Here is a 26,317-nt window from a genome sequence, read left to right on the forward strand (position 1 = left end):
ATTTTGTTGTAAATTTACAGAACCACCCGTCCGCACCGACATAACATCTGTCATACACCGACAAAACATTCTTGGATCAGCACCGAATGAATACAGCTGTTCACGTCATGTTTGCCAACTCCAACTCTCATGTCCCGAATGGACACTTTTATTACACCCCACCCTGGTTACACCAAGGCACATCACGGTTCTCCGTCACACCTCCCCCCAGCAAGAGGAAAGTTATGAATGCAACTTTTCGACTATACACACCTTCGTTGTAAGGCTTACTTCACTGTTCTTGCTTACTATTAAGCTTACACGATTACAAACTCAAATAGTTTTGTGTTGTTTTCTTAAAACATCACCTGGCATACTACAATTATACTTATAATTACTGATTTTGAGCCTTATCAGAATCAGCTAACTCCGGCATCAATTGTCCACTTTTAGAACGATATATGAAAACTTGACAAGCCCCCTACAAAACATGTAAATACAATAATTACGCAATGTGTCCACAGTAATACACATGTGAAACTGTTTTCAACGGGTGCACATACGGGTGCACATAATCCGGAAAGATTACACCAAATGTAATCAATCATATTTCCAGTAGCATCGATATTTTGACTGAGACTGTATTTTCTGGTAGTCTCGACTGTAAATATATCCTCATATGCTTCACCAATAAACTTACATAACTTCAAACATGTATAGTATTTTTGTTTTTGGTAACACATACACTTCATCTTTAAATGTGAAAACCAAACATACACTTTCTTCCTGAAATCGTTCTGACTGTTGCAAAGATATGTCTGTTTCTCCAACACAAACTTTCACTGGAGTTTCACTGAATGAGGTAATAGCACGCATCTCTTGATTATAACAACATCGTATTTAAACACTATGACACATGTGTACATCTACTCAATGTACTCGCTCATAAATCTTATACTTATGTCAACTCTGCGTCATAAGTTAGCCAAAGCAACAACAAAAATTAACCATCGGACATTTCTTTTTGTCACTCCACACATACATGTTTTGTTACTCGTTAGCATGTTATAACATATGTGCAAACTCTGGAAAATATCGAGATCATACTCGACACACAAATGTGACTCTGTCATTCTGTAACGAAATACTTATATACAGGTTATTAATGTACAGAAGTGACATTATATCTTGGCTTCTTTATGCCTCACTGTCACTCAACACCTTTTCATTCATACAAAACAACACAAATTCTTTTGTTTTAACACAAATCGGTTGACATAAAACTCATAATTTGATCAACAGTTTTCCTGTGACTGGCCGTTTGTGTTTGCTATACTATTTTTGCATTTGCTAGCATTAACTCTGTAACGTAACGGTATACATACAAAACTGAATCCTTTGACTCTTTGGGGTAAATTGAATGAAATCAAAATATAAGTGTGCCACTGAAGCACAACTTTCACTGTAATCTTACACACCAAAAATGTTGTATCCTGGCGCTTCCTGTAATGTTGGGTTTTCAAAATACATGTATCATACAATGCTTGGCGTGTAACACATCATGAAATTTTCAAGTAACGTCTCCTTATAAAGACAGAATATTGTGTACTAGTACTTTCTCATACTTCCTAGCATCACTCATATATACTGTTGACGTTTAAAACAAACATGATTGACATGAATACACTTTCCTCCTTCACAGATCCTTGGGAAAGGAAAAAAAACTGAAAGAGAATACATAAACACATGTATACATTGTTATGTACACACAAAAAGTCAACATCAGTTTCTTGTATGTTTTGAGTCTTGTTTGAAATGTTCTGCTTGATGTAGGTTTCACTGTAGATTTGAGATTGTTATCGTTCGGCAACATTATCAGCGCGTGCACAGTTTCAAACTCGCGACAAAGCGTCTGCTAATTTGTTGTCCTTTCCTGTTATGTGCACAATTCTCAGTGGGTACGGCTGGAGAATCAAACTCCAACGGAAGAGACGCTGATTTTTGTGTTTGAAGCGTTCTAAGAATGTCAATGGGTTATGGTCAGTGTACACCACGATGTCTCTTCCACCGTCCAAATACGCTTCGAAATGTTGCACCGCTAGAACGACACTGAGGCATTCCTTCTCCACAGTTGAATACTTTTCCTGATGGCGATTCAGTTTTTTGGAGAAGAAACACACGGGTTTGCTGTGTCCGTTGTCGTCGTCCTGAAGTAGCACGGCTCCTACTCCTCGGTCACTAGCATCCGTAGCTAGCTGGAAGCTCCTCTCGAAGTTTGGTGCGATGAGCACGGGATCGTTCATGAGGATGGCCTTCAGCTTCTGGAACGCACCCTGGCAGCTCGCCGACCACTGGAACGTTGTACCCTTTTTCAACAGGTCCGTCAAGGGCATTACCAAGTGACTGAAATTGGGAACGAACCTCCGGTAAAATCCGCACATTCCCAAGAAGCGCTGAAGCTCCCGTTTCGATGCCGGCACTGGGAAGTCCACGATGGCTCGGACCTTTGCATCTCGTGGTGCGACGCTTCCTCGGCCTACCTTGTGACCTAGGTAGGTCACACAAGCTTTCCCAAACTCACATTTGGCCAGATTCACCACGAGTCCTGCATGTGACAACCTCCGGAACAGCTCTCGAAGATGAGCAACATGCTCCTCCCACGTATTGCTGAAAACCAACACATCGTCTATATAGACAACACAGTTATCATGACCAGCAATAACTCGATTCATCATCCGTTGAAAAGTGGCGGGGGAGTTTTTCATCCCGAAGGGCATGACACGACACTGGCATAACCCGGAGGGCGTGACAAACGCCGAGATCTCTCTTGCATCCTTGTCTAATGGCACCTGCCAATACCCTTTCATCAAATCCAATTTGCTGACATACTCAGCACTTCCTACCCGATCAATACATTCCTCAAAGGAAGCGGAAATGAATCAGTCTTGGTTATGGTATTGACCTTCCTGTAATCTATACAAAACCTGGACGTTCCGTCTGCCTTTGGGACTAGCACTACTGGGGAACTCCAGTTTGAGTTACTAGGCTCTACGATTCCATTTGCAAGCATGAAATCTATCTCCCTATCAACCTGTTCTCTCTTAGCAGGATGAATCCGATATGGATGCTGCTTTATGGGTGCATTGTCACCAACATCTACCGTATGAACAGTATCGTGTGCACAGCCCAATCTATCACTGCAGACCTCCAGAAATTCCAGGAAGATGTCGACAACATCTTGCCTCTCCGAATCAGACAGATGACTGAGCAGTAACTCTGGATTTTCTAGTGCCTTTGAGTTCTCTACTCGCGGAATCATTCCTGACTTGAAACTCACACTCTGAGAATCTGGAGCATCATGTTCAAACTCTTCTGCACTTTTCTCAGCACTGTGTACGACACTCTCACTCACAACTGCACCTCCTTCTTCTACCATCACACGGCTAAATAGCTCCTCAAAAGCCGGAATAGGAATCAACGGCGCAGGTCTAATGGCATGTTGTGGTTTTCCTACCACTTGACATTCATGACACGTTCGACAAAATTCAGACACATCCTTTCTCATCTTGGGCTAGAAGAAATGAGTTCTAATTCTACACAAAGTCTTCTTGACACCCATGTGTCCGGCCATTGGAATTTCATGTGCAAGACGTAGAATTTCCTTTCGATACGGCGGAGGAACAACTATCTGGTAGACAACCGTCCAGTCCTCATCTGCGGGACGATCTGGAGGACGCCATTTCCTCATCAAAACACCAGACTTTACATACAAACAGTCTGGCACTCCCTTCGCCTCATCTACAGTCAATGCACCCTCTCTCAACTTCAACAATTCCTCATCTTCCATTTGTGCTTTGATTAAAGCTGGCTGACTGAACACACCTTCTTCCCAACTTTGTTCTCTTTCACCTTCACTAGTCACCTTACCAAAGAATGTGTCATCAAGAGAAATTTCACTTTCAGACTTCTTTCTCTCACGCTCTGCTTCACTTGCTCGAAACCTGGTGATAGCACATGTTGGAAATACTTCTGGGAATTCATCGACCAGTTTTTCGGTTTCCCGCTCGTACACTGGGACTTCAGAAACAACCGGAAGGACACTCACTCGACCTCCTGCAAGGTCATTACCAAGCAAAAAGGAAACTCCATCCATAGGGAGAAATGGAACAATTCCAACAATCACTTCCCCTGAAATCAGTCCACTATCCAAATTCACTCGGAATAGAGGGACCGCCTGCGTTCCTCCGTTGACATCATGTATCAGTACCTTTCTACCCGTGTTACAATCTATGGGCATACTCTTCACATCTCCTACCATGAGGGACTGTGTAGCTCCAGTATCACGAAGGATGACAACCGGTACTCTAAATTCAGCAATGGTAACTGTACCATTTGAAATGAAGTCCTTGTACTTTTCATCCACACGACTACTTGAACACCTATCTGTCATTTTTGAGACACTGCTTTTCACAACATTTGGATGACGCTGTTCATCACTTACACTTGACTTAACAAAACCATTGGTGGCTGTCTGGTTCGGTTTCTCTTTTGTTTCAGCATCTGAAATGTTCTGTGAACGTGCATGGACTAAACCATGTGTTGCTTTTTGCTTTTGTTTTTCTTTTGCTTCATTTTGTTCCAGCAATCGCCTACATTCAGACTTAATGTGACCTGTTTTCCCACAGAAAAAGCATCTCACTTCTTTGTATTGAGGCCGTGGCGATTTTGGGCGCTCTTTCGGTGATTCAGTCTTTTCCCTATAACTACCGTGCCACTTTTGATTGTCAGGATTTCTCAACTGATCAAACTTACTCTTTCCCTCAGGACTTTTTGTTTTCACTTTATGTGTCAACTCATACTGGTCAGCGGTGACTGCTGCACTCTTTACATCATGTACTCTTCGATCTTCCAAGTATGTTCTCAGATCTGGAGGTGTCGATTTCTTGAACTCCTCCATCAACACTATCCCTCTCAAATTGTCATAAGTGAGATCTACTTTCATTGATCGAACCCATCGATCAAACATAATTTCTTTTTCTCTCTGAAACTCTATGTAGGTCTGTCCCGAACCTCTCCTATATCCTCGAAACTTTTGCCTGTAGGCTTCTGGGACTAACTGATAGGCAAGAAGGACTGCTTCCTTAACTGTGTCATAGTCATTTGCCTCCTCATCCGAGAGAGCAGACACTACTGAATGTGCCTTGCCTGTGAGCTTTTGTTGTACTATCATAGACCAATATTTCTTCTCCCACTCCAAATTCCTGGCTATTCTCCCAAAGGAGAAAAAGAAAGAGTCTACATCCTCTTCATCAAAGCGGGGGACTGTGTTTGCCATTTTTGCAATGTCGGGCGTCTCTGGCCTCGACATAGTAACATTAGGCCTATCCCCTGGGACGCTACTGGCCTGTGCCTGAGTCAACTCGATTTGACGTTGCATTAACCCTTGTTCGAGTCTCAGATTTTCTGCCTTCATTTTTTCTTTTTCTAACTCCAATCTAGCCAGTTCTAGTTGTGTGGAATCTACCCTCATCTCACTAGGTCTAGTAGTAGTAGTAGTACTTGGAGAAGTTCTTCTACCAGCACTCTCAATCTCATCTGTACTCTCACTCTGGTCTGTGTGTTCATATTCTACACCACCCAGTTCAAGCTTCTCCACCAGAACTGCAAAAATTTCTTTCTTTCGACTACACTCTCTGATATCAGCATCTACATGAGTTGCAACCTCAATCAACTGGGCTTTCACTAACCCTCTCAGTCTACCAAGAGTGACGTCTTTCACAAACTCTGCAGCATCGAACTTGGCTGCCATGATTTATTCACATCTAGCTATCCGACTAGATTTCAAGACTACGTCGCTAACGCAACTTCCTACAGTACACTCCGCTGCGTACCGAACTACGAGAATAGTCTAAGCAATTCAGACCTGACAAACACTCGTATATCTCGAGGCCAATTTCCTCGTAAAGCCATATCTAACGATGCTGATCAAAATAACCAGAAAGTGACACACTAATCTGATAAAATGACATAAAGGAAACGATGATACGTACCCTTCCTTTTCAGCAATCAAAGCTGCAACCCTGGTATTCAGCTAGCGAGAAGACCAGTACAAGTGCGCAAAACATACTCCTCGCATCGCTTCGCGAATCGCACTTCATTCACAACCACTGCATATCGCAGCCCCATTACACATACCGTGCAATGTCACGCAGTATACAATACCGCTACGAACGACACTGTTACGTTCGCTACCTGTGTACACATCTCACACGAGTGCAAACACTACACATTAACCTCCAAAGGGCATCAATCATTACAACGATGTACCAAACACCGAAATAACTACCCATAAGACGGCCTGTTTGTATGTTTCCCGGACATGTTCCCCCACATGTCATGCACCAACAGAACACCCGTCAGCACCGACGTAACATCTGTCATATACCGACAAAACATTCTTGGATCAGCACCGAATGAGTACAGCTGTTCACGCCATGTTTGCCAACTCCAACTCTCATGTCCCGAATGGACACTTTTATTACACCCCACCCTGGTTTCACCAAGGCACATCACGGTTCTCCGTCACAGTCACTATAGGTCACTTTACTTTGAAGGCGTCCCTATAGGCAATAACCTGAATACAACATCACCCTTTTCTTGTCTCACCTTAAACCTTAAAGAAAACAATTTGATATATTTCTTCATGTCAGAAGTTTATATTTTGCCTAAGTTACATGTATTGTTAGCTTTCTCCGCAGTACAGATATCACTGCTTAATACCTTCCAAGGTATTCCGATGATTCAGATTCTTTCGAAAAAAAATATATATATTTGAGTGATTGAAACGGTATGGCATCCACATACGATAAATCTGGAGAGTTAGTGTTCAAGCAGATATCTACTACCCGGAGTTTACAAAGAGTAACATAAACTCTTTCATGTAGGTAGGCACGTCGCATGTCCACAACCAAGGGAAGGGCACGGTTTGCTCTGAGAATGTTCTCAAACAGTATAGGCCTAGTGAATGGTCTGCACATGAATGCTTCCTATAGTAAATTTCTACAAATATTAGAGTCGGCGAGCAATGTACACCACAGTACCGCTGATGTTAATGTTTACTGTCGTCGTATGGTACATTTTGTGTTAGTGCTCACCGGTGCTGAAGTCCATAATTCACCTTCTTATATTTAAGACAACAGATTTCAGAGAGAGAATTCCAGATGGCGGGAGCAGGCCTGTTTTGATTAACAATGAACCTTGCACTCTGCCCAAATACAGTAAACTGTATCACAACGTCAGTATCATGCATGTACGAATCATGCATGTACGAACAAAACACTCAACGATTGGCTGATAGAATTGGCTGATAGAAGATAGAAGATTGGCTGATAGAAGACTACGTAAATTTATTCTCACTGATATAGCACCACTCGCAAATTTCAAATAGCTACCACGAGTTGTGTTCGTTCCTTTTCCTTCTTTTTTGTGTCATGTTATTCAAACATTATGTCATGTTATTCAAACAAAGCACTCAACAATTATACTAAGTGTATGAGGCCGATGCAGCGGCTCACACAGTCAATTATTCATTTTGGTTGAATTGATTTTAAATATAAACAGTGCGCTCATTATACGTTTATGGGATTGAATGGCAATGATTGAACTCTGAAGTTTACTGCCCAACAGATTTGGTATATATATTGATTGGAAGTAAGCGTCTTCCTGTACATTTTCTTTCTTTCTTCTACATCTGCTCTAATATTCGGCAAATGGAAAATTGTTTTTCTCGTAATCTTAGACTACCATATCCAGCACGAGATGGCTTGCACTATGCTACGACTGGAACTTAACCTCTGACTTCATAACACGTTTAAATTATGTGATTGAAAAGTAATGATCTAATTTACTGTTCAACAGATTTGGTCTGTTTACTGGTAGGAAGAATGTTTCTTAATTCCTCTATTTTTCCCATTATGTCCCAATACTCGGCTATTGGAGAAAAAACATGTAAAATGTGATATGCTTTTTATCGCAATCTGTGATTATAGTATATCCGACATGAAATAGTCTGTACTGTGTTATGACTGAAACTATTATAACCTTTTGTCTTTTTTCTTCACAATTCCATGAAAATGATAACAAAATTATAATTTACACGTAATGCGAAAAGAAGTAAATCGCAATAATGTCTGTACTTTGATTGCAAAGGGATTTTTCAAGGGTGAGGGAGGGAGGGTGGCTGCGGGTAACATCTGGAGAAAACGGTCTAAAGAAGACATGTATGTAAGTAATTTTTTATTGATTATGTATCTTTCTGTGTGCTTTAAGTACGCACACGACACAGCGATTGATATTCATTTCAACTTAGATTTTGTTATGTGCTCAGCAGTGTTTGCATTTTGCCTTGACATACATTCCATGTACGCAACATCAAAATCTGTCTTACCTGGATATATTAATTTGATTTTTCACAATTCTGCCAAGTGCATACTTATGAACGTACGTATAACCACTCGTATGTTTAGATTTGAACTGAGAACTGTATTACCATATCCACTATGTAAAGAACCAGTACTCGGTATACCTTTTTACATTGTTCTATGCACGCTCACTGTGCTTTCTCTCCTGGCGAAATTCACAAAAATTTACATAACAGTGTTAATGAACTTCCTATTGTGTATGCAAAAATGTGTTATGCCGGTGCTCTCGACCGCTATCAATTTGTCATCAGCTTTGAGCAATCTGTCATCCTTGTGTATCCAAAAATGCATTATTCCGGTGTTTTTGACCTCGCAAATCAATTCACTACCTGTTCTCAGCTATTTGTTATTGTACATGCAAAGACGTGTTACCACGGTACTTCCGACTCCTCTCAGTGATTTGTTATCAATGTTTATGCAAAAATGTGTCATCCCGGTGCTTCTGACTCCTCTACGTAATTTGCCTCCTACCCTCTGCAAACTGTTATCATTGTGTAGGCATAAATGTGTTGCTATGGTGTTTTTGTTCACCCCCAATTATTTGTTGTCTGTTTGCTCTGGCATTCGCTTCTCTGAACTCTTCAGTGCAATTCTGGCCTCATATAGCCTAGCAACAACCTCATTCCCTACTTACTATACTGGTGCAGTTACCTTTGCATTTTTGGCATGCATTGTTTTATGTATGGCCATTGGACATTCTTTTCCCATATATTATCAGGGTGAATGTTCTCCCACTTGTCTCCCTATAAAACCAAGCAGCAGATGTGTTTTTAAGAAGTTATTTCCTGTTTACAGCCTGTCTTCATATTCACCTGCCTTGTATCAGTCACAATGATGAATTCAAATACTACTGTAAACTCGAATGCCGCATCAGTTGCCACCCTTTATCCTCAGTCATTTGCTGATATGACACCAGTAATTTCAGTAGACAGCGAAGAGGGTGAGGATTCCGACATCGTCACTTTCTTAAATATGCAAACTCCTGAATTAAGACTGGATTTTGACTGTAGCGATACAGCAGTCCAAAATGTATTCACTCACTACCACACAGAGGATGAGCTTACTTCACTCACTCATACCGACGAAAATCAACTGTTTATTTCACATTTTAATATCAGAAGCTTAAATAAAAACTTTGATCAATTTCTTTCTTTTGTGAGTATATTAAAATCCAAATATAATATTATCGGGCTCAGTGAAACTTGGTTGAAGGAGACATCACCCTCTTCGCTGCTTACTATAGACGGTTTTAAACTCATAACAAATAATAGAACATGGAAGAAAGGTGGGGGAGTCGGATTTTATGTGTCACAGAATTTAGACTGTGTCTTCTTAGAAAAATACAGCGTGATGTCAGATACATTTGAGAGTGTATTTATCGAGGTCAAAACTTCAAACAAAGGTAATATTATAATTGGGGAGATTTATCGACCCCCAAGCTCAAACCCTGCTGAATTTTTAGAGTTATTCTGCGGCCTTATCTCGAACACTTACTTTGACAGTAAGACATGTTTTGTCATGGGTGATTTTAATCTCAATCTCCTTAATTACAGTGATAATCACTTATGCGCAGATTTTCTTAATCTTATGTTGTCGAAATCATTTATTCCCCTTATAAGGAAACCGACTCGAATAACTGATGATGTATCTACTCTTATTGACAACATTTTTGTAAATGATTCATTTTCTGACATTACATCTGGCATAATAGTTTCTGACGTTACTGATCATTTCCCAATTTACGCCCTTGTGTCCAGTTTATGACTGCTAATGCTTCTCACACCCATAACCCAGGTATTCGTGTAATGTCGGAATCCAACCTTAATAAACTTAGGGAGAAATTAAGTTCAGAGGATTGGTCCACCGTATACAGTCAAAGCGACATTGATTTAGCCTTTGAAAATTTTATGAATATTTTGATGGCTAATTATGATTCTTGTGTTCCTCTCCGAAGACCTCACCATTCTAATTATAAAAAAGTACCACGACAACCATGGGTTACAAAATCTCTTCTCAGGTCCATTAACCGCAAGAATAAATTTTTTCATAAGTATCGTAAAGATCCATCCCCTTTAAACAAATTAAGATATGTTCGTTATCGGAATATATTGACATCCATAATACGTATAGCCAAGCGAAATTATTTTTCCCGACAGTTTGTTAAATATAAATCTGATGTGAAGAGTACGTGGAAGGTGATTAATGAGGCGCTCAAACATAAAAACAATACTGATCCTCCTAAATATATTTCAGTGGACGGCCGCCAGATTAACGACCCGGTCAATATGGCGGAATCTTTCAATGATTATTTTGCAACTCTTGGTCCACATCTTGCCAGTAAAATCCCGAAATCATCAACTGAATTTTATAGATACTTAGGTAATAGGAATTCTCAATCAATATTTTTTTAACCTATTGCTGAAGAAGAAATTATAGATATTATTAAGAATTTGAACGATAAAAAAAGTTCAGGATATGATGGAATTACAAATTTTCTTTTAAAAAATGTTTTAAACGAAATCATTACTCCTCTCACATACATTTTCAATCAATCCTTATTTAATGGCAAAGTCCCCAATAAGATGAAGGTCGCAAAAGTTGTCCCTATCTTTAAGAAGGGACAGAAAGATTTGGTGAATAATTACCGACCAATTTCTTTGTTGACTTCAATCTCTAAAATTCTCGAAAGGGTGGTTTACACACGATTATTAAAATTTCTCACAAATCATAACATTCTGTCGGATTCTCAGTTTGGTTTTAGAAAACATTACAACACAACCCATGCTTTACTTACTTTTATAGACAAGGTAGCTCATGCTATAGATAGTTTTGAACATACAATTGGAGTTTTTCTTGATTTTTCTAAAGCTTTCGACACGATAGATCATGAAATCTTGTTTTATAAATTGTGTCACTATGGAATCCGCGGTACCCCCTTAGAATGGTTTAAGAGTTATTTAACAGAAAGAAAGCAATTTGTTAATATCAATAGCCATGATTCGCAATTAAAGCCTATTTCATGTGGAGTCCCGCAGGGCTCCCTCTTGGGCCCACTTTTATTTATAGTATACATAAACGATCTTCCAAAATCATCGCAAATTTTGTCATTCATTTGTTTCGCCGATGACACAAGCTTGTTTTTTTCACATCGAGACCCTAATGCATTAATGAATATGATGAATACTGAGCTCAGGTCCGTGCAATCCTGGATTTATGCGAACAAATTGTCCTTGAACATAGAAAAAAACTCATTATATGGTATTTAGTAATTCTTTGAATGTTGTTCCATATGATATCAAAATAAATGATTTATGTTTAAAGCAGGTTAATAACACAAAGTTTTTAGGGCTTTGGATTGACCAAGAATTATCCTGGAAAACTCATGTTAATTTTGTAAGTAAAATTTTGTCTAGAAATATTGGGATCTTGAATAAGCTAAAACATTTTTTTCCTGTTCATATTTTGCAGAGTATATATTCTTGTTTAATATCTCCACACTTCAATTATGGAATTTTGGCGTGGGGAAATGCAATTCACTCATTACTAGATTCCCTTCTCCGTATTCAAAAGCGTGCAATAAGAATCATAAACCACGCCGGATATTTTGCCCATACCAATTGTTTTTTCCATCAAAACAGAATTCTGAAAATTTCAGACTTATATTATTATAATCTCGGAATTTTCATGTATAAACTAACAACTAATGAATTACCATCTGTTTTTATCCACATGTTCAAAAGGAATCGTTCTATCCACTGTTATCCCACTCGCCAGAGTGACGCCTATCACCTTCCCCGTACTCGCACTATTTTTGCAAAGAAGACAATTATATTTACTGGACCCAGATATTGGAATGATCTCCCTCTAGATATCACTTCTTCCTTATCTTTATTCACCTTCAAACGCAAATTAAAACAGTTATTACTTAGTGGATACACACTACCAAGCCCTTAGCAACCTTTTTATGCTCCCAGTCTTTTGTCCTTGTCCGCAGCACCGAGTTACTTAAGTTATTTCATGGTACCGATACATCTTTTAATAATACAGCATTTTTTGTTATTCAAACACTGCGAGATTTGTATGCAGTCTGGTTTGTGCGATATCTATGTGGTTCATTAGTTTATTACTCATCTATTTTTTTTTTTTGTACTGGTGTAATTTTAGTTGGTCAAGACAAACATATCCGTTCTCCGTGTAAAGTTATATGCCTATGAACTCGGGAACCTACAGTTTTACAAACTTTAAAGCTTTTATGTAGGCCCCATCATATTTCTTATACTTACTAGTGACATTTTCATACGATGTGACCATGTACATTTGTGTCAAGTATATTTTCTTTTTCTTTTTCTTCTACAATCAAAAGACATGATTGTATATATTTTGTACTCTTGTTTTGTTGTCAATAATTTTGTAATGTCATCATTGAGAAAATGGAAATATGAAATAAATTTGAACTGAACTGAAATGATAGGCCCATTGTTCAAACTTTTTCGGACAAGAAAAAAAAAAATCATCCGGGGAATCCCCGCATTGCGTAATTGCAGGCCTCAGGATACTTGCGTTCCATCGAGCGGCGTCAGCCTCGTTCTGTACTCCGTTCATATGGCATTACTCTCCAGACGCCCATTACACATCTCAAGGGATATGGAGACTATCGCTCATAGTCTATAGAACTCCCTGCCATCTTTTCTCTGTGAAATTGACAAACTGGAACACTTCAAAGCCTCCCTCAAGACTCACATTATTCACTAGGCATTCAATTGCTACTCGATCTCTTGAAGGAGTCTGCGCCTTTGAATATTTCTGCAACAGATATACGTGTATGTCGCTACACATATACTGAGGATCATCATCATCTTGATACTTTTTTGTTTCTTAGGGTATTTGCTTCGTTTTCCTTTTTTTTCTTTGCTGCACTTTTCATAATGTTTCGTTGCTTTTGCTGCTACCTGACACTTGTTCATTTCTTTATTATTGTATTTGCACTTTGTATGTATTTCTGCTATTTTTATATTGTTCACGGATTTGCAGAAGAACAGCTTTGCTGAAACAAATTGCCGTGATTAAATAAAATGAAATAAACTGTACTGAACTGATCATCTCTCGCTGAACATCTCTACCCCTTACATGTGAGTCACCTGATGCCGGCTGAAGTCAAAGCAGAACTCTGACTTCTGGTGTGTATGTTTATAGGCACATACTATAAATAGCGGGAGTAACGGAACTCAGTTTCCTCAGATCAATTACGAAAGGAGCTAGACTGCACTGCGGATTGCTAAAGCTATTAAGTAGGAGTGAACTGAAAAGTGCGTAGCTCTCTCACAAGAACAAGTGAAAGAATGGGATTGACTCCTTTGAAACAGCAGTTATGTCAGACACGTTTTGATCACATCTTCCTAGAGAGCCCCAAGAAGAATAAGAGTAAAGACGAACGCGGATCAAGACATAATGGAGAGATCTGCCTCACATATTTCACACCAGTACGTATAAGCAGTTGTGTCAAACCCATTGAGATACTGAATACGAAAATCAGAGTCGACTCAACTACTGTACAACATGGAGATGATCACACTAGGCCAAACGAGACACATAGAACTCGCTCAAACATTTTGACTTTAAACTTTGATTGATGCCTTTTGGATGCCTCCGAAACGACACAAAATCAACATTAGTACACAATCTAAGGGTATATCACCGAGTAAATATTTTGCTGAAATAGTGGTCATTGATAGTCCTAAAAAAACATACAATGGGAACCTCCTCAATGATAACTTTAAAAATAGTCAATCAATCCAAATACAGTTTCAGGGTATGAAACTATAACTCATTGCCCACATCTTACAGAAAACCCCATTCGGTTTGCTTCAGCGGTCAACGAGAAATGAGGAATTTTGTTGAGCATGTCAGGAATCTCTTCCCTCCAAGTTCTGTCTATTGTGTTCACACACAAGAACATCCAAGTGCTATACTTGGAAGAATCAGCCTCATGACATGCTTTACAACAATTCACATTTTTCTGTGACCGCTTAACCAAATTGAATAGAGTTTTCTGCAGAATAGAACTAAGATGTTACATTTTAAGACCCTGAAGAAGCAGTTAAACAGTTTAATCATATTGGATGTTATCAACGCCAAAATCTGATTGTATTTTGTCGTGTCGTCATAATAGCGGAATAATTGTATCTGCTCTCTCTGCATCCATGAAGAGACTTGAAAAGTACCATTAATATTACACAAAGTGCTTGTGTTTCACAGGGCAAATAAAGCCCATGAATTTCTGCAATAGAAAAACAAGACCCATGAGTTTTGTGGCGAATTTCCGGGAATCGCCTAGAAGAATGGAAAATGATTTGGCAGCCATTTCGTTTATGCAAATTAATGGGCTTGCACTATAGAATGACGTTTTATAGGGAACCGTTTTTTTTTTTTAACTCTACATACATTATGCAACTAAGAAAAAAGTAGTATTTTACTCTAAAATTTCCCTAGCAGTCACATTATTCAAACATCCCATTAGACCAAAATAATCATAGCCGTAGATTTTTTCTTTGTTTTTCGGGGGTTGAGAGGGCAAGGATACCTGTATAAAAGGTCGAAGAGTTAACACGCAATCGAGGCAAGCAATGTTGTCTGTAATCATAGGATCACTATCCCCTCGAGCAAGATGAAAAACACTCTGTCCCTCGGATAGGACATAAATAGAGATCCCGTGTATGAGAGAGGCACAACTCATGCACGCAAAAGATCCCGCTTCATTCATTCATCGCAAAGAACAGGGTGTTTAACCCAGTAAAGTGGTTCCACCTCACATCCAACTGGACACCAAGGAAGACCAGCTTAGTGTAGCTGAATATGGGCTATTCAGCCATCTTCTCAGAAGGAAATGAACAAACAAACAAACAGGCTGCTTTAAATAGCATTTTGGGAATTGAAGTGTAAAGGTCTGGTGCATACTTTTAGTAAATTTTGTTAATTTGTATATATACATATATACACTGTATGTGTATATATATGTACATATATAATTATATATATATATATATATATATATATATATACACTCAGCAAAAAAAAAAGTAAACACTTTTTCAAGATTATATTTCTCATAGATTATTTGGCTAAAAGTTGATGTATTATATACCATATCAAAGATAATTTAATTGGCTATCAACTTGGTATGTCAACAAAAAAGGAAAACTTTATACATGAGTGAACACCTTTGTTTTTCTCTTCCAGGGCACAAAAGTAAAAATTGCAAAACTGAGCAAGTTGTCATTCATGCGTAGGTGCTCTTCCTTATAACAATAAGAATAAACAACACATTTAACACAAAACAAAACACGAATTAAGTTGTAAAGTAAACCTATGATCTCTATGATATCTTTTAAGCCCAAAAGATCAAGGAAGGCTAAAAATGATGGAGGAAAATGAAGAATATTCGGTCAAATCGAGATTCAAATGAAACATGTAACACTTTCTTTTTGCACGACCCTCTGTATTTCAACTCCCACCCTATCAACTTTGTGTCAAACTATAATGTATTGTAGATCATATTCTATCAGTAAAATTGCTAACTTTGAGTAAAAGGTAGCATTGCTTATCACATTCTATCATATTATTCTAATCATTTTGATCGAAATAAGGCTGAATATTTGACACACTGTATATAGTTGTTTCATTAAGCCGTTTTGACATCCTCACACTTGTCAAAATCGCAGAGAGTGAAAGTATTCAAACACTAATGAAGACTATAGTATCCCATCGTTTACGTGAAGTAGCCTAAACTCTTTAATCATGTTGCCATATCACTTTGTCTTCAAGCAATCAAGGAACGCGCAGTTTGCTGTTTTCAACATTGGATATAGTCAATATAACATTCGGTAGATCGTTCTTCATGCAACACCTTATTTCTACGAATGTTCTTAAGTAAGTGAGAAAAATCAATTTGATGTACGTACCACAGCACCACTGGCGCCATTGTTTATATCAACGTATCATTCATTTCGTGTTAGTAGGCCTACTGACTCACCGCAACTTAGATCCATAATACACGTTCTTTTGATGCATGGGTACAACAACGGCTGTAACGCAAATAACCGCCACCTGAATACGATCTGAATGCACTGTGCTATGCACGTCTGCCTAAATACCTCGATATCTGCTATGATATCATATAAAACATGAACGATCAAAGTACAGCAACACGTGGCAGATAAATGGGCTATAAGTGTCGGAAGTCTGCACCCTTGAACAAAGTAACAATCCGGAAAATTCTGTCATTGCTCAATTTCTGGCTGAACAGTCCCTTTTCACTCAGTTACCAGTCTACAAAGCCAGACCAGCCAAGCCAATTCAAAGTGCACCAAAGTCGTCCATTTCGTACCTAAAAGGGCTGCTCTTGGGTGCAAACTTTCTTTGCTTGTGGATTGTCATTTGGGAATCTCAGTAAGCATTTTACCGCTCTGGAAAGCAAAGGATTAAGCGACGAGTGTCACAAAAGAATGGATGACAAAGTCATTTCTGTTAAAGTCTTTCTGTCATGCTTTTTGTTTTTAAACTTGAAAAAGCATTCAAATATCCCCGCTCCCTGAGACGTATTCGCAAGAGCAGGTGTGTAGGACCCCGTTTACAGTGCGGGCCCGGCCTCAATTGTGCGGCCGAGCCCCGCAATTTTGTCCGTTTACACTGCTGGGCTCGGCCGCGCTTTTAATCAAAACCTTTCAATATTTTGTCGTAGTGGCGCTCTGCTTGTAAACAAACCCAATTTGGTATTGTCTGGTTTTCACACCCTTTGCCAACTGAATACCGCGGCGACGAATTCGCCGTTCGGGCAAAGGCCTTTGTCGAAGGAAAAAATCCTTTGCAGGACAAAACCACCTTAAACTATACTAGTTTTCGACGTTGAGGGGGTTAATATCCTGATAAGTGAAATAGTACAGGCAGAGGGTTTGGAAGCCAGACTAAAATTGGCCGCGCATTTGGCCCAGTTTGCGTTTACACTTAGACCCCGTTTACAGTGCGAGGCTCGGCCGCGGCCGAGCCGCGGCCGTGCCCAGCCCCGCTTCAGTGTAAACGCGCAAAAGGCCAAATGCGAGGCCAAAATTGGCCTCGCATTTGGCCTCGCTCTGGAGGTGGTCTCGGCCGCGGCCGAGCCGCGGCCGAGCCCGGCCTTTTCTTGGTGTAAACGCAAGCTGGGCCAAATGCGCGGCCAATTGCGCGGCCAATTTTAGTCTGGCTTCCAAACCCTCTGCCTGTATCTTTCGCTATTCAGGATATTAACCCCCTCAACGTCGAAAACTAGTATAGTTTAAGGTGGTTTTGTCCTGCAAAGGATTCTTTCCTTCGGCAAAGGCCTTTGCCCGAACGGCGACTTCGTCGCCACGGAATTCAATTGGCAAAGGGTCTGAAAACCAGACAATACCAAATTGCATTTGTTTACAAGCAGAGCGCCACTACGACAAAATATTGAAAGGTTTGAATCAAAAGCGCGGCCGAGCCCGGCAGTGTAAACGGACAAATTGCGGAGCCCGGCCTCGCAATTGAGGCTGGGCTCGGCCGCGGCTCGGCCGCGGCTCGGCCCAGCCCCGCACTGTAAACGGGGTCTGAGAAAAGGCCGGGCTCGGCCGCGGCTCGGCCGCGGCCGAGACCACCTCCAGAGCGAGGCCAAATGCGAGGCCAATTTTGGCCTCGCATTTGGCCTTTTGCGCGTTTACACTGAAGCGGGGCTGGGCCAGGCCGCGGCTCGGCCGCGGCCGAGCCTCGCACTGTAAACGGGGTCCGAGGCGAGATTTTCCCCAGGATAGCCCCTACAACAGAATACATATCAGAATACATATAAGTCGTTCGTGTCGAGTACCGGTACAAAGCCCCATCTTTTCAACATTTGCAGGCTTCATTATGTCGTTTTTATTGTAATTACTGTTCGCCTTCACTAATTGTTAAAGATGAGAGGTACTCAGTGGTTAAAGCATGACATGCTCTACCGGTAAAGACTGCCTCTTTTGAGAGATTTCAGTCGCCTACCGTTTTTTAAAGAAATCTACTGTTTTTTGCTAATCTGTCACCTAACCAAATAATTAAGCAAACTGAGATGAAATACAAGTCAATACACTGTCCGTGTCTAATACAGTCAATCCTGTCTTATATTACCACTGTCTATATTTAACGACCACAGATAATTTCCCCACAACCAACTTATGAACTAAAACGCCTGTGTATAGCAACCGCCTATTTTGTCGCCCAACATGAGGGATAACCAAACTAATTAAGTAAACTGAGATGAAATACAAGTCAATACACTGTCCGTGTCTAATACAGTCAATCTTGTCTTATATTACCACCTGTCTATATTTAACGACCACAGATAATTTCCCCACGACCAGCTTATGAACTAAAACGCCTGTGTATAGCAACCGCCTATTTTGTCGCCCAACATGAGGGATAACCAAATAATTAAGTAAACTGAGATGAAATACACGTCAATACACTATCCGTGTAACTCACTTTCGTCGTATTGTCTTCAGAATGTAAATGTAGTGTGTATCATGCTGTATTGCTTTATGTTTTGTTCTTGCATCGGTATATGTGTTCATCTCATTTTTTTTTTTATAAATATGAAATAATTTACCACCCATGCATTTTTTTAAATTGATTTTCTGGGTCGGCCAGATTTTAAGGAAACTTAATTCCTCGTTGGCTGCTTCCCTTCAGCTTTATAAAGTTATGTTTTTTTTTCTCTGTGTCTGTCATGACTGTTCATCAATGTCTTTCTCTGTTGTTTTTATGCTGAATAAATAAATTCAATTCAATTCAATTCAATTCAATAACATTGCTGCAACAACAGCCTGCATCAGTGACATAGCTGTGAACAGTCATTCTTATATCCCCGTCACAGAATAGTATTATATATAGCACGAATCAAGCAGAAGTGACTCGAATGAAAGATTTTCAAAATTCGTGCCACATTCGGGAAAGAATTTAAAATTCCTACAGTTTGTTGAGAATTGTTGTTCTAATACTTGGAACAGCTTTGTATCGAATCATTCTAATGTGATATTCCGTTTAGCTCTCGAGTGTGGTTCGAATGTAGTTGGAACACAATAGGAATATTAAGAATGCTATTAAAATGCAGTCAGAATATTTCAAAAGCACTTCGAATGCCGTACGAATGCCGACCGATTGTAGCTGCTCGAAGTCTGGTTAGCAGGTCTGAAAGCGTCCCGAATGAAGTACATTGTACAAATTTATCTCGAATGCAGTCAAAAGGCTCCGGGAATAGCTAATAAACATGATTTGAATGTTCAAGAATTCAAACAGAATGCAACGCGAATATTTAGAATGTACTCATAATGTAAAACGAATATTCCATGATGTGCATCAAGAATCCCGCCGGAATGGTCTGCGATAAGGTTTCAAGTACTGGTGAATCGAGCATTTTCATGAGTCTCAGCCCAGCCATGATAGAGTATGGACCGTTTGGACCATGTTGCTTTGCTGCAGATTGCTGTCCTGAGCACGACCTACTTGATAGAGAGACGTAGAGAAGGCAAAGAGAAGGAACAGATGGAGAAGACCCTGAAAATATCGCACTCAACCATGGCCGCCAGAGGAGAGCAGGAGGCTGTAGAGACATTATCCCAGGCTAACGGAGAAGCTTAGAGTTGAAATCCTAAGCCCTTCTTTAAAAACTTCAGGATGGAGCCTGTTATGTTCGATGAGTGGGGCCAAGGATACAGAAGCAGGAATAATAGATGAGGAACGCACTAACTCCGGGCTTTAAGCTGGCCATCACGGCGCAGTTCCTGGCTTCAGGTGACAATTCAATTTCAATATCAATTCTATTTTGGAGTCAAAAGGGGCCTGAGCTTTCGATCCTAGCAGAATCTTCGTCAGAGGCAAAATGACAAACAAGCAGGGAAAGCAATCACATATAAGGACTTCACACAACAGGAACAGAAGTGGGAGTGAAAGAGGGCTAGGAAGGAGACTGAACTGGAACAAAGCAATAAAACAGTTAAAACAATTAAAACAGAACAGAGAAGACAAAGAGGATAAGGAGGATCACGTGGGCGTGATGCAACAGCAGAAAATGAACTAAATGTGGCAAAAAAACTGCTGAAAACTGCCTATCCAATAAAGGCGAGCCAATGGAGTAAAATGGAGTCAAAAGGGGCCTGAGCTTTCGATCCTAGCAGAATCTTCGTCAGAGGCAAAATGACAAGCAGGGAAAGCAATCACATAATAAGGACTTCAATCATAATACGTATAAGGACTTCAATTTTATTTTCGTATTTCTCGATGCAAAATACTTAAAATATAAGAATATATTATAATAATAGAGAATGTCCAGCTTGGATATAATACCCAAAAAATACAAAATAGCGGTCGATGTGTCTTTATCAGAGTAAAAGAATGCTATTTTGAATATCAGTATTCATGCTTATGACAAACTGTTCTCTTTATGTTTGTGCCTACTTAGATCGTATTAATGTTATGTATAGGACGATCCTATTTTCCTTTGTAGACAACGTTATATTAAGAGACAACGATAAAATGTGTAACTGCAATATTGCAACAATCTCCACAGTCAAATTGTTCTATACTGCCCTCTACAGGTGCCCTCGTGGACTCAAGCAACGGACAACACGCTCACCCTTTCATACGCAATTCTATAGACACAGCATTCAATTCAATTAATGATGATGACTTTTTTGATTTGGCAGGACCTTCTTTTGAACAAAACGAATCAAATATCAATCAAAATGACATTTTTTTTGATAATTATGTTTCTGACAGTTTTAATTCATCGCCGCAAGAATTAGACTATGATTTTGACACAGAGAACCAATTGCAAAGTCCGTCTTCTGAATATCTTACTCAATCCCAATTTACCAATGTTGTCAAGGAATATGATAGTACTACTTTTTCTCTTTTACATTTTAATATTAGAAGTATTAATAAGCATTTTGAAGAATTGAGGTTATTTTTAAATAGTCCCATCATGCATAATATCTCGGCGGTAGGTTTAACCGAAACCTGGCTCTCTCATGACTCCAGTCTTCCCTTCGCTCTCGACGGGTACGATTTAGTGGTTAATAACAGACAAAATAGGGTAGGTGGAGGCGTTGCCATATATGTTAAACAAAATTATGATTATGTAGTCCGCGATGAGTTCACCAGTATGACTGATTTTTTTGAGTCTTTATTTATTGAAATCACAGTTCCAGGCAGCAAAAATATAATCATAGGTGTAGTATATAGACCACCAAACGCGAATACTAAATCATTTTTAGATTATTTTTCGGATCTGGTTAAAAACCCACTTTTTATCAACAAAAATTGTTTTATAATGGGTGATTTTAATATAGATTTGCTAAAACAGAATAATATGTCGCAAGATTTTTTGGAAATATTTTTGTCTGCCTCTTTTTTACCCTTAATATCTAAACCCACACGTATAGTTAATGAATCTGTTTCTTTAATTGATAACATTTTTTGTAACATTCTTCCTCCTCCTGATTCTTTTATAGTACTCTCAGATATCACCGATCATTTCCCCATCTCGACTGGTTTTTCTTTAAATGGAACAGTTAATAATAAAAACAACAATATATTTAAACGAAGAATTACTCATGAAAGTATAGCCAGGCTAGGTGCTAGCTTAGACACCGCAGACTGGTCCTGTATCTTTGATACAGATGATGTTAATTTGTCTTATGAATATTTTATGAAGATTTTTATCCAACATTTGGACATTTGTATTCCAAAACGTAGAGAAAAATCAGCTAATTACAAAAAAAATACCCAGGCTCCCATGGATTTCAAAATCGCTCCTGCGTTCAATAAATAGAAAGAATAATTTATATTACAGATTTAAAATGAAACGTACTGAGCAATCAAAGTTGAAATACACTAGTTATAAAAATACTTTGACGAAAATTATACGAATAGAAAAGAAAAAATATTATACTAATCAGTTACAATTTTACAGGCATGATATGCAAAATACATGGAAAGTTTTAAAGCAAGCCATGAATATATCAAATGTTAAGTCAAATATTACAAAAATTAGATTTGATGGTGAAATTCTTGAAGATTCTCAACAAATTTGTGATGTTTTGAATAACCATTTTTCTTCAATTGGGGAAAGCCTGGCAAGTAATATTCCTCCCTCCACAAAACATTTTTCCGAATTTTTGGGTCCCCCAAATTCTAGTTCAATATTTTTTAATCCAACATACACTCAGGAGATAATTAATATTGTCTCTGATTTCAGTTCCAAAAAAAGTGCTGGACACGATGACATCAGCAATTTTCTTTTAAAGGGGGTAATATCGTCAATTGCGGATCCCTTAGCTCATATATTTAATCTATCCCTTTTTAATGGCACCTTCCCCGAAAGTATGAAAATAGCAAAAGTCATCCCCTTGTTTAAAAAAGGTGACAAATTAGATGTAAATAATTACCGACCAATTTCTTTGTTAAGTGCATTGTCAAAAATTCTTGAAAAAATTATTTATAAAAGAACTATTAATTTCTTTAAATTTAATCATATATTTACGAATTCTCAATTTGGATTTAGGGAGAAACATAGCACCACACATGCATTATTGAGTTTTATAGAAAAAGTGGCACATGCTATCGATAAATCTTCTCATTTGATAGGTTTGTTCCTGGACTTCTCCAAGGCCTTCGACACCATCAATCATGATATTTTACTTAACAAATTACACCATTATGGAGTTCGTGGGAAGGCCTTGGAGTGGTTCAGGAGCTACCTCATGAACAGGAAACAATATGTTTCTTTAAATGGTTGTAATTCACAAATATTAAATATTAAATGTGGGGTGCCACAGGGAAGTTTATTAGGTCCACTGTTGTTTACTGTTTACATAAATGATTTTTGTAGATCATCAGATGTTCTTTCTTTTATTCTTTTTGCAGACGACTCAAATCTATTTTTTTCACACAATAATCTTTTTACCCTTGTTAATACAATAAATTTAGAATTAGAAAATGTTGCCCAGTGGATAAAAGCAAATAAGCTATCTCTTAACCTTCAAAAAACAAAATATATGCTCTTTAGTAATTCTACTGAGGCATTACCTGTTGATATTGTTTTAGATGGTACTCCACTCGAAAATGTCTCCCATATAAAATTTCTTGGAGTAACAGTTGACAATAAGCTGTCCTGGAAATTTCATATTGACAGTATATGTAAAATTATTTCACGTAATATTGGTATAATTAATAAGCTTAAGTTTTGTTTTCCTTTGTCGTCCCTGCTCGTATTATATTCATCCTTAATATTGCCACATTTAAGTTACGGTATTCTCGCGTGGGGAAATACATATAAAACATTCTTAGATAAATTACTTTTATTGCAAAAGAAATCACTCCGTGTTATATGTCATACTGCATTTTTGTCCCATACTGACCCACTATTTTATGAGCATAAAATATTGAAAATTAATGATTTGTATTTGTTTAATCTAGGACAATTTATGTATAATTATAATAAAAATAATCTCCCAAATATATTTGAAACAATGTTTCAAAGAAATCAATCCATTCATAATTATCCAACACGGCGATCAAATGATTTCCATTTGCCATTTCTGAGAACTTTGTTGGCTCAAAACACATTTATTTACGACGGGCCAAAGTACTGGAATTCACTTCCCAGTAACATTACTACTGCTCAATCTCTGAATTTCTTTAAGAATAAATTAAAACCATTTTTATTGAAACTTTACAACATCCAACAGAGTTAGTTTCCCTTTATCATCTCAGTCAAGTCATCATTTTTTTTTTTTTTTTTACATAAGTCCTCCTATTAAACTATGTCCCTCTCTGTGTTCTAAATATAACGATGTGGTTTTTTTTTCTCCTGCATTCTTACCAACATAACTACGTATAAAAAATGTTTTGCATTACATTCAATCCAGCTTGTATTTTATCACTTATTTTACATTATGAAATCCAGATTGCTTGCGTCCACGATGGCACATGCTGTAGTTCCCTCTTTTTTCTCCCTTTTTTTCCTCTCTTTTTTTCCTCTTCTTTTTCCTTTCCTTTTCTCTCTTTTTCCTCTTCCCAATCATTTTGATGTCAGTTGACATCGGTTCGTTTATTGTGTTTTATATTGATGTTTTGTGTATTTTTCTGAGGGTCCCATATCGTACAAGCTTTGCTTCTTAGTGGGACCCTCCACTTCCATCCTCATCCTTAGTTGACTTGTATTATACGCTTTATGTATTTAACAAAGATGTAATCACATCTACTTTTCACTTTCATAATTTTCTTATGTACCTTTTCAAGTTTTGTTCTGTATCACAAATGTCCTGTGTATACGCAATGTACATAAAGTTCTTTGTTCATTTTGATGGAGGTGAAAATAAAGTTGAAAGTTGATATAGAGAAATACAATTTTACCTACTAAAAAGCAAAGCTTGGTGTTTATAGGTCCCAACAAAAAGCCTAGTGTGGAGAAGATGCGCGGGCCTGTTGCGAGTAGGGATTTTCCAGCACGCAGGAGAATTTTCTGCGGGCGGAAAAGTATGTTTGCGAGTTTCCTACTTGTGCCTTACTGCTAGACGCGTGCTACTTGCGTGTATTCCGTGTGACCTGCGTGAGAGCTTCGAAATCGACCCGTTTTCAGTTACGAGCGACACACGGGGACTGCGAAGTACCTGCGTGGGAGTCGCCTTTGAGGTGCTGCCGCTCAAAGGCCTCCTACTGGTGTTCTGCGTGTACCTCCGCGGGCAAACCCCGCGACTCACCCGGAAAGAGTTTTGCATGTGTAACCCCACCAAAATTTGGGTTACTAAGATTTCTCCAGAAATGTCGTCAGACTAGATTCCTACTTCCTTGGAAGACCCATGGTCACTGTTATCACCACCCCCTCCATTCATCCCTCCTCTGACGTCCGTACCCCACCTGTTTTCCAACAACCCCTCGACCAGTGTACTAGTAACCCCCAAGATTAGTCTTAAGATTTCCCCTTCAGCCTTTGACCCCAATAGCCAATGTCCAATTGTAAGCCTGTGTGTATTGAGACTGGTCAAGCCCTGTGAAACGCCCCTGCTGGTGTTAGACTATGTAGGTGTAATAAAACTCAAGGATGGAGCAAGCTAGCCAGTCTAGGGATATTGTTTTAAGCACCCCTCCCTTTTGTTGGTGTGTAGGCACATCAAGAGAAACGAAAGGACCATGTCTCAGAAGAGGAAGGTCATTCTTGCTAGGACAAAGTAGTAGTTGCTTTGGGATTTAGGGACAGTGTCCTACCATGGGCAAAGCCTATACAGAGTGGACTGGTTCTAACTGTAGACCAACATTTTCTGTGACAATGACGTAGAGTGCACGTCTAGCCCAAATTCTGCCCCCTCCTATTCCTTTCTTCTCACATACCCCCCCCCCCCTAATTTCCAATGAACTGTTTAGGCTAGCTTTGCGTGTGCCTTAAAGTAGAGTAACTCCATACATTACTAGATTTACTTTGCTCGTGTTACCTTTTATATTACAGATACTGTTGTGCTACTATGATCAATGGCTGAAAGGATATGACTTTTTGCAAGATTATTATTTGATATGTCATGTGTTCAGAACAAAGTGTGATCCACGCACTTCAGCATAAGAGATATGTATGTGCAGTGGTTATGTTTAATACATCATTTATGCAAATGAGATATAATTATGTCTCTATATTCTAATTGAGTGCTTTTATGACTTATGCTATACGATTTGTCTAGTATGTTAACTAGATCGGTGTTTGCATGAGTATAAACAATGTGTTATATAGCTATGCTGGTTAGGCAGCAGCTCTAGTGACCAAGGTCACAGGAGTGCAACTTTAAAGC

General features: G+C 38.9%; 1 protein-coding gene across 3 annotated transcripts in view; it reads right to left on the minus strand.

The window, feature by feature from the left end:
- LOC139730479 (uncharacterized) overlaps positions 1-26,317 on the minus strand; it is a 93,587-nt gene that overhangs the window by 15,748 nt on the left and 51,522 nt on the right. Inside the window, exon 1 of one of the 3 annotated variants that reach the window (XM_071641321.1) lies at positions 16,489-16,687. The exons of 1 other annotated variant lie outside the window; for it this stretch is intronic. In XM_071641321.1, coding sequence (XP_071497422.1) covers positions 16,489-16,504 — 16 coding nt within the window. In that variant the 5' untranslated portion in view covers positions 16,505-16,687. Of the gene's footprint in view, positions 1-16,417; positions 16,688-26,317 lie in introns of those variants that run through there. One more of the 3 variants, XM_071641323.1, reaches the window with a different exon arrangement.

Source organism: Diadema antillarum, unplaced genomic scaffold, assembly GCF_040938485.1.
Source record: "Diadema antillarum isolate AM-2024a unplaced genomic scaffold, OU_Dant_1.0 seq00000315_RagTag, whole genome shotgun sequence".
Taxonomy (NCBI): domain Eukaryota; kingdom Metazoa; phylum Echinodermata; class Echinoidea; order Diadematoida; family Diadematidae; genus Diadema; species Diadema antillarum.